This window comes from Biomphalaria glabrata, chromosome 8 (assembly GCF_947242115.1).
Source record: "Biomphalaria glabrata chromosome 8, xgBioGlab47.1, whole genome shotgun sequence".
In the NCBI taxonomy this organism is placed as follows: domain Eukaryota; kingdom Metazoa; phylum Mollusca; class Gastropoda; family Planorbidae; genus Biomphalaria; species Biomphalaria glabrata.
In genome coordinates, this window is record NC_074718.1 from 42,195,128 (window position 1) to 42,207,887 (window position 12,760).

The 12,760-nt window shown below is 31.8% G+C and overlaps 2 protein-coding genes across 7 annotated transcripts in view; one reads left to right on the forward strand and one right to left on the reverse strand.

The window, feature by feature from the left end:
- The first annotated feature begins 788 nt into the window (after window positions 1–788).
- On the forward strand, window positions 789–9,737 carry LOC106061466 (coiled-coil domain-containing protein 134-like). Its single transcript, XM_013219620.2, has 6 exons — window positions 789–1,657; window positions 3,167–3,288; window positions 3,631–3,715; window positions 4,238–4,416; window positions 6,024–6,092; window positions 6,793–9,737. Exons 1-6 carry the CDS (start codon window positions 1,393–1,395, stop codon window positions 6,898–6,900), a joined length of 828 nt encoding a protein of 275 aa, XP_013075074.2. The 5' UTR covers window positions 789–1,392; the 3' UTR covers window positions 6,901–9,737.
- Window positions 8,705–12,760, reverse strand: part of LOC106061469 (proton channel OtopLc-like) — a 73,123-nt gene continuing 69,067 nt past the window's right edge. For all 6 annotated transcript variants that reach the window (XM_013219624.2, XM_013219623.2, XM_056037528.1 and 3 more), the window contains one exon: window positions 8,705–12,641. In XM_013219624.2, coding sequence (XP_013075078.2) covers window positions 12,342–12,641 — 300 coding nt within the window. In that variant the 3' untranslated portion in view covers window positions 8,705–12,341. The remainder of the gene's footprint in view (window positions 12,642–12,760) is intronic.

The following is a 12,760-nucleotide window of genomic DNA, read 5'->3' on the forward strand; positions in this document are numbered from 1 at the left end:
AGGATGACTTTCGGGATGCGATTGTCATCCATCCGGCGAACATGTCCAATATTAAGCCAGCGCCATCGGCGTTGTCTGAGGGCTGTAAAGATGCTGGGAATACCTGTTTGCGCAAGGATCTCAGTATTGCACACTTTTTCTTTCCATGTGATTTTCAAGATCCTACGGAGACATCGCAAATGGAATGAGTTTAGTTTTCTCTCTTGCTTTGCGTAGGTGGTCCATGATTTACTGCCATACAGTAGGCCTATAGTGTACTCATAACGCATGCCTTGTAGACTTCTGGTTTAATAGTATATTAATATAATTATAATAATATATTAATATAATTATAAGGATGCTGTACTCGCGTTTATGCGCAGGGTTAATTCTGGGCGTTAGGGTTAGTGTTTGGAAAATATCGCCCTCTCCCCCACCCCAAAGTTCTGGATCCGCTAGTGGTAGTTAGTTACCTTTGATCTGTTGTATGGTCGCTTATGCCGCCTTAGGCAGTCCTCATTTTATGGTAACCCCTACGACTAAGCCTTAGTCGTAGACTGAAGTGACGTTCATATCGTGATTTTGTTTTCAACATGATTTTCAGCTATTTACTGACCGCTTGGTCGTGTGGTATGTGCTCTGGGCTGTTGTCGATGATCCGATTCCTGTCCACCGCCTTCCTGAGGGAGGTTTGTTTAGATTTTTTTTTTTTTTTGTAATAATTTTCAATTCTGAAGGTGGTGAAGGATTATCCAAGTGGAAGCGAACTGCAACATCTGCTAATCTCTCGGTATTTAGACAAGAGAATGTTTATAAATAGACTAATGTCGATAAAAAAACAACAATACACACGTGCAATCATTTCTTTTCGTAGTCAACTCAGGATCTAGAAATCTAGGCCAAATTCAGTAATTGGAAATGTGACACCGACTACAAGAAAAAAAAAAAAAACCCACTGATAGGCCTAAAGACTAAAAGAGGCTAAAAAAAAAAAAGCTATCAATCTCTGATCTAAATCTGACTACAGTACTACAGCCACGACACATGTAACGTGGCCAACCATTGACTTGATTGACCAACAGCAATGATACTTGAGATACTCGGCTGACTCGCATCTTCAATTTCTTGATCTTGATTGACTTGATCATTGATGCTCTCTGGTCATAATTTCAATGTTTTACAAAATTGAAATGTTTGATTTAAAATTTAAAGCCATTGATAGAGATTAAGATTCTAGCAGTCTCTAACAAAAGTGTTTATATTCAGAATTAAGCAAAGGACAGAGCAGCTCTAGACTCTAGGTCTAGGTCTGTTGTATGTGTACACTGTACAGATTATCATTTTTACAGATCTAGCCTAGACTACACTACATTTAAGATCTAGATCTAGATCTAGAAGAAAAATTTGATAAAAATGCGTACAATTATAATGCGATTTATGAAAGTGTGTTTTTATTTATCACTTATTTCTTTGAGTTGTACACTTACTCAAGTAAATGGATGCCTTGATTGTGGTGGAGAAGATCCAGTTGTGACAGATAAAAAAGATGGTGAACTGCCACTCGATCCAGAATCATATGCCAAGCCAACTGAGGTGGATGACAATGTAGCAGATGTTGAGCCAGAAACTGATGAAAACTCATCAGAGAATATACCAGAATCTCCACGTCTTAAAGAGTGTATCCTTTTGGTTGCTTTTATTAAATTATTAAATGCTTTAAATCTTATCTTATAAATTAAAGACATTCCTTTGAAAGAGTAGGACGTAATCATCTTCTTTTTTGAAGTAACGTCTGTAATATATACAAGAGAAGATAATGTGTCCTATGCATGTCATGTAAGTGTCTGTCTATTCATGCATGTTAATCAGTGACGTAAAGTCGTTGTTTTTTCGGGCTGATTCAAGCAACCATTCCTTGCTTTAGGGAAGAAGGAGAATATTTATAGTATATATGTATATATTTTTGTGTCTTTCTGAGTTGGGAGTATTTGATTAGGTTGTGTTTTTGTAATTTGTAAGTTATGGTTCATTGTTTTATGTGTTATTGCTATTTTACTTTGCACATGAAATTTGTAGAACATAATTATTATTATAGCTTTTACATAGTGCTACTTTCATGCTTATAGCATTCAGAGCGCTTTTGGTCCAATCTCATTTGTGGACCAGTGGGGGGGAGGGGATATCTAGGAGTTGGTTTTCCGTGCTGCCTTTAGGCACTCAGTAAACACAACTCTGCCTGAGTCAGGTGTCGAACCTCGAGCCCCCTTCTAGGTAGCCAAGCCAAGCCAAATTCAAGCGCACTTGGCCTCTCGACCATGCTTCCCACGCTTCTCTTTGAAGTAATGTCTGTAATCTATAGATAAGAAGAAAAAGCATCCTATGTTGGCGAACTTATGCTTTATAGAGAAATCTAATAACAATTGGGATCTATGTTATATATTTGTTCATTATTATTAACCCTTTGAAATATCAGCACTTAGATCTATTAGTTGAGTTTTACCTGACCTAAATTTCCTAAAGCATAGAGCAAGGATATTATATTTATCTAAGTGGTTAATGATGTGGCAGGTTTTCTTTTATTTTACATGTGATTCTCATCTGTAGCTTTGTTATTGTTTTTAAAAGGCTTTGAAGATTTAAAAAAAAAGAAAGGCAAAGATTTCCAATCTTTATGTGGTTATGTACAGATCATGGCATTGATCATGTTTTGGTCATTCGCTAAAGTATTTAAATTCAATTTCATTAACTAGAATGTAATGTAAAGAAGTATACTCAAAATTTGCTTGTGAAAATAATTTCCTTGTATCATACAAGCTCTTTCCAAAATTCTGTAACTAATTTATTTATCTGTGAGGTGTTCTCTAGATACAAAGTGAATCGTGGTGCCTGTGTTCATACACTGCTTTATATTTTATAGTTGCTAGTTGCAATAGAAATATTTGTAAACTCAGTTACTAGCTCTATTCACCCCAGTGGGTTATGCAATTAATTATTTAGACTTTATAATACCTGCAGAAAGTTATTACTGGCCTGTGTATAAAGTATATGTATATATGTACAGTACTTGCAAATGATTGACTAAAGTTCTAGCATAGCTTTAGTTTGTGCACAGTATTCAATATTTATTATTAATATATTTATGCTACAATAATAATAACAACACTATTCTAACCTTAACACAACGCAGACAAAAAATACTTTATTTTACACCGAGCTAAGCAACTGGAGGCTGTTAAAGGAATTTCTTTATTAAAAAATGATGAACAGAGACATAATCTAATGAGCTTAATGTTAAAACAGTTATTTGTTGTAAGTATACAATATATTTTTTATGATGTGAGAATAAAAATTAAGAAAAAAGAAACAGTAGCTAATCAGGTTTTTAAACACTAGAAGAATTAGCATTAGCCAGAAGTTTAAATTTCTAGAACCTGGTTCGGGCTCTGAAGAATTAATGTAACTAGATCTTGGTCTCCCAATGACTGAGCACAGGATAGAAGAAGGTTTCTTACTTCTTTATTAGTTTAGTATTTAATTTGGAATGCACAGCAACACAGGGGAAGTAACTCTTCATAGACAAGAAATATATGCATATATATTATATTGGAGCTAATGTCTTGGTCACAATATTTTTTTTTGTCTTTGCTACAGACTCTAGGAGATGCAAAAGAAAATTTGACAGTTGCTGGATATTTACCTGGGGATCCATTTCCTGAAGATGAAGATGTTAAAGAAAGTATGTGTGTACTGTTTGAGTTATGAAACAATTTTACAAGCTTGATTCTACATTTCATTAACACCCTAACAGAACACATCTTTTATGATAAAGGAGCTGGATTTAAAAATATTTAAATGAACAGATTTTGTCTGAATGGCTCAGGCTTTTGACTTTTTGATTTCCTGGCAGTTACTTTGAGGCAGCACCACCATATTATTTGTTTAAAGTTGAAATCTGACTGAATATTGCGATTTTGAGCTTAAGGATTTTAGGATGTCCCTTAATAAACCCATCTCTTACGAGTATCCAGCATGTGTTGGGGAAATAGAGACTTTGTTGTTGTGCTAACCGCTTGACACCCTCATTAACTGTTACCATAGAAACAGATCAGCTTCTGCCATCAATCGCAATGTTGAAAGGAGAACCTTTACTTTATTGTTCATTTTCAAAATCATGTTTTTTTTTTAAATTTCTAATACTCGCCTTTAGGAAATGCAAATCTTAATAACTTGATCATGTTTTGTTTTATTTTCTCCTTAGGCATGTCCAAAATCTTGGAGAACACTGCCCTGTTTGGAGATCTCATCCTCTTCATGCCTGACATTGTTCACAGCATGTATGACAAAGAAAAGGAATGGCAGATCTTGCTGGCTTGGTCTTATGGATTCAGCACACAGTCTGGAGTCTACGAGGGAAATTATAAGACAATGCTGACTCTGGTAGGTTTCACATCGTGCTGATCTGAATAAGTGACGGGGATATAAATTACATCTTTGGATAATATTATATTTAGTTTTTGGAGCAGTTAGATTATCTTATCTTCTTATATGATACAGACGTTACTTCAAAAAAGAAGATGATTACGTCCTATGCGTCATGCATTTAGTCATGCATATTAACCAGTGACCTAAACTCTGCTAAGTCACTGGTTTTCCTGGCTGGATCAGGCAGCCCATTCCATGCTCTAGTGCTAGGAAAGAAGGAGCTTTTGTACAAATTTGTCCTAGCATATTTGTAGAAAAGCTCCTTCTTTAATGACTGCTATCTCATTTTAATTAGTAACTAGGGCTTGTAATAAAAATTTCCAGTGCTTTTTGTTTACTTCAACAAAGTTTTATATTTATTCTTGTTTTTCAAACTTCTTTTATCTCATCTTATAAAGACGTTCCTTCAGCAAACTTCAATACAATGCTATTGAATTGAAATTTCTTTTATCTGTAAAATAATAAGCTTAGGGCATTTAAATCCCACTGAAGTTTGAAACGAAAGTTCATTCAATGTTCATTTTAAAAAATTCTTTTTTAGAATGAACTGCTTTGTTATATGTTTATCATCTGTCAAAAGAAAGAAACATTTTTCATCAAGCTAAAATGGGATAGCTCGACTCAAAAATCTATTCTAAAATATTTTTCACTATCTCTTTAAAATATTGTTGTTAAATTGTAACTTACTCTTAAGTAACATAGAATCTAATGCTTTAAGTCACTGATGCCCAAAATACTGCACGCTTGCATGGTTCCATCTAGCCTGCAGAAACAGCACAAAGTGTAGAGAAAATCTCTCCCCCAAAAAAGGTTGAAAAATGTACAATTACCTACGTTACGGCCCTCACTCTTTCTCTGATGGATTGGTATCATGTCAGTGACCTTTATTATTTATGTTTGAAATAGAACTCTGAATGTAGCAGGAAAAGCGAATGATCTTTACTTTATATTTCAACATGATAATAAGCCAACATGTTTGGCTGTTTTGAAAACAAAACATATAAACGTCATTATGAAACAAATATGGTGGCATTCTTGAGTTTGGAGGATTGATCTTAATATTTTCCAAAAATAGACAAGAAAATGAGTTGGTGGTAAAGCTATCTATAATGTTTCTCACATTTTAAGTAGAGAAATGAAGCCATTTTCCGACCCGTAAAAAATATAAACTTCAAATATCCAATTAATCAATGTAAATACTAGATCCCCAGGGTTTCTAATCAAAAAGTTTCAGGTCAATTTCCTTTTGTTTTTGTAGGCCTGCAGGTCAAATTAGGTTGGGCATCACGACTCTAAGTGCAAGCTTTTTTTTTTCACAATGCATCTTATCAGTCTGAAGGGCTTAACCAGGAATTTTTTCATTGGGGAGGTGGTGGTGTGGGGGCTGGTTAATCTTCCTTTTTTTTTTTTAAATCTACCATTCATAAATTATTAAGATTATTATTATTACAAAAAGTTTGCTTCATAAAGAATGAATTGACTTTTTAAAAACAAACTTATTTTTATGTTATTAGTTTATACATTTGTACAATGAAGTCTATTGTTGTGTATTTCTATTTCAGGGAGCCATGGAGGCAAACATTATTCCAAAAGGAAAAGATTTTATCAATCCATTTAAATCTTTGGCTAAGGTAACAAATGAGATGATACTAATGTACCCTCTAAATTTTAGTTAGATCTGATGTTGTTTATCTTAATCCCTTTATTTACCTTCTAGAGGATTCATACAAAAAAAATTGCTTTTCATCCTATTTGAAGTTTTTTGGAATTGCTATACTTCAGGGAGTCATAGTTCAATTAATGTTACTATCATTTTGTATATGGGTTACCTTATACTACTTGTACATTCCTTTTTTTTTTAGGTTTCTAGTCATATGCATACATTCAATGTAGAAAAGTAATTTATATGCTGAAGTTTCTAACATTTTTCTTAGATGTTTATAGCTCCTATTAATTGTTGTCTTAAAAAATGTAGAGTCACTTTTTATTTTCTTCATTCTACATCCAATCACCCTAAGAACTTTAGGCCAGTCTTGATGACTTTGGCATTAAATCCTTGTCTTTGGTAAAATCTTTAAAAATTTAGTCATTTTAGTTTTATGTGTGCATACTTGATAATGTGATGATAACTAAAAAACTAAAGGCCAGTCTTGATGACTTTGGCATTAAATTCTTGTATTTGGTAATATCTTAAAAAATTTAGACATTTTAGTTTTGGTTTGCACACTTGATTTTAATTTGATAACTAAAAAAAATCAAAAAGGGAGTAAGGCAGTAGCACATGTTTTTGTTTAGAAAACTTGTTTTAATGGAACTTTTGAAACATTTCAGATCCAGTCTCTGATGGATGATGCCCAGAAAGACCCTAAGAAAAATAAAACGAAAAAGCCGAAGAAGAAAATAGAACGAGGACCGAAGCTGAGAAAGACAGAGCTTTAGGGAGGCTTGAATTGTTTTGTTACATTCTGATCTCAGTGTTTTTTTTTCTCATACCAATGGCTTCTAGTGGAATAGCTGTGAAATGAATTAGATGATAGCCCATGAAACAGTGCAGACATGGGGACAATGTGATAGAAGTATTTTCATAAATTGGTTTTAATTACCTTGATAAAGTAAAACAAGTTTGAACATTGCTTAGATAGAAAGGTCTTCTGTTTTACACCAAGTTACTTCTTGGCCTAAGAGTCACAGAAAAATTGAAGTAAAAAAATACAAAGAGTTATAGATCCTTAACAGAATTGTATAATAATACTTTTACAAACATATTTCTTACAAATCTTAATTTGTTTCATAAAATTATTTGTTCCTACAAATCCTAATTTGTTTAATTTTGAAAATTTCATTCACAAAGCTTTTTTTTTTTTTTTAAATTCATTTTCGCTTAGAGTTAAAAAAAACTTGTCATCTTTTGCACTATTTCCTGGCCTATCCTTATAACCTTTCATCTTTATAACATTCTAGATCTCTACTTTCATTTTGATTGAAAGGTATCTTAGTAATATGATAATTAGTTTAATTGAGAAATTATAACCAAACTTTTGTTTAACATCTTCTCATATAATATCAGCTTTTGGTTGACAACGTATAGAAAGAAGCTCTAAAAATATTCTAACAAGCCCCTTTTTCTTTTTGAATCTTAACATTTTTGTGCGTCATGTGACTAAATTTTTGCTGGAATCTTTCCAACCTTTTCTTTCAAGAGGTTTATTATAATCTCAGTCTTTTTTTTTTTTTGTTGAGTTAAGAGTTCCACTTAGTTAATGTTCAGCGCTGCATTTCATTTGACCTTTTTTTAAGACTGACTTATCATTCTTAAGACATTTTAATTATGCTCACACAGTATTCCTTTACAGTTGTGGACACCTGAACAATTTCTTGGGTGTGGGAACTAATTCTGATAGCTTTTTCTTTGAATAAGAAGTTGTGAAATGCTCAAATGTTAGTTTAACCAATTTACAGCCATCCATTTTTAAACACATGTAAAATGACAAATCTATTCCTGAAAATGTGTATGTAAAGGGGAATAATTGTAGGTGGTAATTAGATTTTTTTGCATCGATATATGACAGATCTAAGTTCTTACATTTTAGGCAATCTGGATTATTTGTTTTGTGGATTTGTCACGCAGTCATGATTTTTAATGAACTGTGTATGTTATTTAATATTCCATTTAAAATTAAATTTGACACACTGACTCAAAATGTTGGTTCAGATGACTTTGTGTGTCAGTCCTATTGAATAACTCGGTGGCAGCTTCTATTTTACATTCATTTATTTAATGTTATTTCCTGGCTATTTAATACCATGTGTGAGCTCAAGTTGCTTGTATCCTGGCTGTTTAGTATCATGTTTCAGTTCTACAAGTCACAACGGTATCTATTATTCTTTCTACTTCTCCTAAATGTATTTAGTCCTGGCATATGTTTTACCAACTTTTTTTTGCATGATAACTTACAACCTTTTTTTGCATTCAGATATTAGTTTTCCTATGTCCCTGTACTAAATCCAGTTACAGTAAAACTTACTGTAATATTTTCTTCAGTGTTTCTGTGTTTTTGTTTTCAATTTAATTCCCAAGTTTGCAATGCAATGATTTTATTGTTTCTGGGTTTTTGTTTTCCATTTAATTCCTAAGTTTGCAATGCAATGATTTTATTGTTTCTGGGTTTTTTTTCTTTCTCATTTTTGAAACCTTGCTAACACAGCTTCACTTTGTCAGATGAATGAAAGTTGTATCACATGATCTGGTGAAATACACTTTATTGGTATAAAAATCAATTGCCAACTACAATGATCAAACATGAAAAAAAAACAAATCAATCAAATCAAGCAAGAAACTTTACACAAACTTAATCAAATGGTCAAACTTGTTGCATATTATAATATCATAGGTGGTGATATAATGCTTGACTTCATGACATTGAAAACTATAAAAAAAAGGATACACTATGTTATTTATTTTCTACATACTTGTTTTATTACTCAGGCTAACTGATTGAATATTGGCATGGAAAAGCAAAACGTTGTACAAGTTTTAGCAGGATATTCACTGACCTTTTTTTTTTTTTTTTTTTTTTTTACATTTATTGAACTTGTATCTTAAGGTCTTTAAATTTTGCATTTATAAGATTATCTGATTGGATTTTAACAGATTTATTCATGTGATTTTGTGTTACCTACATATTTGTGATAATTAGTTTCTTAATAATTCTTTTCTTTTGACCTTGTCTTTCTATAAACAAAATTCCCTTGAGATAAAAAAATAACCAGTTTTTGTGGCTTGCCACTTGCTACACTTTTGTGACCAGTACAGTGACGGTTTCGGGTATCTTTTAAGCTTGGTGGTCTCAGCCACCTGATGAAATGTCAACAAATAATTCCATTCCTAGACTCAAACAGAACTAGACGTAAAGATCACTTAAAATGCATGTGATATATCTGTATGCTTATTGCCTCCTAAGTTAATATTATCTTGACTCTCTCAATTTACTGCATCAGCCCCCCAAAAAATGAAAAGCATTTTCTGACATTGCTAAACATTTCCACACTTGACAAACGGATGAAACTTCAAAATATTGCATAATATTGTTTATATTGTCTGAACATAGTTTTGAACATTATAAACAGAATTTCAATGAGACCATTAACTGTACTCTCAATTCTTTATTTTTGCTTCATTACCGCAGGGATTCTCCATTTGTATTTTGTGCCTTATTGTTATAGTTAGCTATGGTCAAAATATGTTATTTATGTACAATAAAATTTGTTTCATTCAAGTTTTGATGTTTTTTTTTCTTGTATTTCTGAAATGGTGATCAGTCATCTATAATCTTATGAAGTGAAAGAACTGAAAAAAAAAATGCCATTTGAAATGAATATGATCACTGGTGCCAACCAAAATAGTCTCTTGAATATTTAAAATAGGTTGAGGTAGTTTATATAATTTTGAAGTTTGCCACGCAGTGTATAATGTAGCTATTGCTAACTTAAAAAATTGACTGTCTTGGAATTTGTACAAAAAAATTATGCTTCATAAAAAAAAAAGCAAAATTACAAAAAGCAACAACAAAAAAAAACAAACCAACATACCCATGAGAGACAAAAGCTCGTAGAGTACATGAACTTGATTTCACACTTGGGAGATATTTGTGATGTCAATAAAATAAAATGTGACATAATACAATTTTATCAAACACAACCTTTGTACATAGTTTACATATTACACACAAATGCATTTATTTGTCTTGATCTAGTCAGAACCAGTTTAAAACAAAATCTTTTGTTACTGAAGTAAGTTTACAAAATCACTTTGCTCACTGCATTATTCATGAAGTATAAAAAAATAATTATTTATTTAATTATTATGATTGCATCTATATAAATTAATGTGCACTTCTATCTTCACGGAAGAGCACTGTCACCAGCTGAGGATAGGCTGATGACACTGCTGGAGACAGATTTTTATGAAAAAAAAAATCCTCAAGTCCCAGTAAAAAGAGATATAGGCTCGAATTTTGCTTTCATTGAGCTTAGAGTTGTCAGGTCTGTCCAGTCCTTGAAGAAAATATGAAAAATATATGTACAAACAAAACCATTTTTAAATATATAGCACCATTTATGTTGATACAAAAATAGATATTGTACAAAACATTTGAACCAAAAAAAAAAAGCATCCCAGGGTTTTTTGGACATTGTATGTTAAACACTTCCAAAGTGGAGCATAAAATATAAATATTTTGTTTCTGAAAACAAATCTGAGCTTTTAAAACAGTTATGGTTTTGACACCTTCAGTTTTGATGAGCTTGGTCGAGAACATGAAGATATTTAAGTTTGAATGAATTAAAAATAAAATGCTATCACTTGCACATAAAACAAATGATTAGTAAAAAAAAATTTAAATACCATACTTTTGTAGTTAAGATAACCATTCTCAGTGTATTTCTTGGTCCTAGCCTTTATTTGTACTATAATACTTTTTTTCCTTTTAAATAAGTCATTACTTTATCTAAAAACAGCGAAAAAAAAACAAACAATTAAAGGCTGGTTGTTGAGAATGGTTGCAGCATCTATAAGATTAAGTTAGATGTCTATAAACAGAGATATGAAACAAAATGTGAAAGAATTGCACAATGGGCCTGTAAAAGTTAGACAAGGAAAAGCAATGAATCCACTAACTGTAGGAAAGAGAAACAACAAAAGAAAATGCAAAAATATAATTACACAATATGCATAAAATCAACAACCTATATTAAAATGATAAATATTGTAAATGAAAAAGTTTTCCTTTCAACCTTTAAAAACTTCGCAAAGAATTATGTCAATTACATTATTTTTTTCCAGCAAGGGAATTAAGAATAAAAACAAAACAAGTATTTACAACTATAATACTACGACACTGGTCATGTGGTATGCCCTTCAGACTGTTATTACCATGAGCCCAAATTTAGTCCTGCAAAAGGGTTGGGCTCAGACATGATAATCTTCATTTCTGAAGGAAATGTATAAAACAAAACAAATATTTACTCCTACTCAGTAGTTAAAACAAAAAATAGTTACATTAAAAATGTATATATCATCCGAGAATAAAAACGAAAAAAAAAATCACTAAATCCTAGTCTATGGAGTATTTTTAAGTATAGCTTTTCTTTGCTGCCTTGTAAAAAAAATTTGAATAACATTGATTGAGCTTTGACTTGTAAAAATTCTATAACAAAATGTTTCTGTCATAATAATTTTTTTTTTTTGTACTTTGATGCTTTAAAAAAAAATTCATATCTTAAAGGTAGTAAAAAGGTACATTATGAAGACTAAAAAGTAATAGAGAACATCATTTATCTTAAGGTCAGTTCATTTACTAGAAGATGTCACTTTCTAAAGAAAAACTAATCAATTTATTAAGATCTTAGTCACTTTTTAAAGTTATGGAGATTATTTAGTATAACTGATCAATTTATTAGATCTTAGTCACTTTTTAAAGTTATGGAGATAAAAAACAAACTGGACAATCTTAGCTGTATTTCTATGATGAGGTTTTAATGACAAATATTTTTTTTTTGTTTTAAATTTGGTTTCTCATGAATTGTAGATCATTTTTGCCTTAATACATGGAAATGCTAATATCAATTCAACAATTTCAAACTTCTGATGCATGTCTTTTATGACTGTGAAATAATCAAGTCAATATTACTCCTGTATTTATAAAATTAAAGTTCTCTCTTTAACTTGTAGGCCTACATATTATTAGCTTCACTCCTATTTTTGTTTTTACATTTTTTAGAAATGAACTATAACTGCTTAGTAAATGACAAAAAAAAAGCGAGACTGGCCATTACTCTAAGAAAGGCAGCCATCCGTCTTTCTTGGTATAAACATTTGTTAGTCATGGGTTGCGCTCCTTCTGATAGGCATGGTACCAGATTTTTGACAAGCAGATGGCCGAATGGAAACGGAAGTAAATAAAGAGAGGCACACAGAGATGGAGCATGATATTCCAGGGCAGGATACCATAAAACTCTAGGTGGAATGGCACAACCATGGTCTTCTTGATCTCAAACATACTGACCACCCAGAGAGCAAGATTACAAACCAAGAGGAAAGTGACTACTGCCCTGCCAGGCTTGCTTTCTACCTGAAGGTCATTCTCAGCTCTGCGACAGAGTCCATCAAGGATGAAGATGGCCTGAAAGAAAAGGTAACATACATTTTGATGTTAAAATTATTATTTTTTTTGATGCAATTAAAAAAAGAATAACTTTGGCTGATAAATAGTCATACAAAAAATAACACTTTTTAAAATGA

What these genes read in the sequence shown, in the direction of transcription:
- LOC106061466 (XM_013219620.2), top strand. Translation starts at nt 1,393, where the DNA reads ATGCGTACAATTATAATGCGATTTATGAAAGTGTGTTTTTATTTATCA. An exon ending in ATCTCCACGTCTTAAAGAGT is followed by an intron (nt 1,658 to 3,166) that starts GTATCCTTTTGG and finishes AACACAACGCAG; the next exon opens with ACAAAAAATACTTTATTTTA. An exon ending in AGATGAAGATGTTAAAGAAA is followed by an intron (nt 3,716 to 4,237) that starts GTATGTGTGTAC and finishes TTTTCTCCTTAG; the next exon opens with GCATGTCCAAAATCTTGGAG.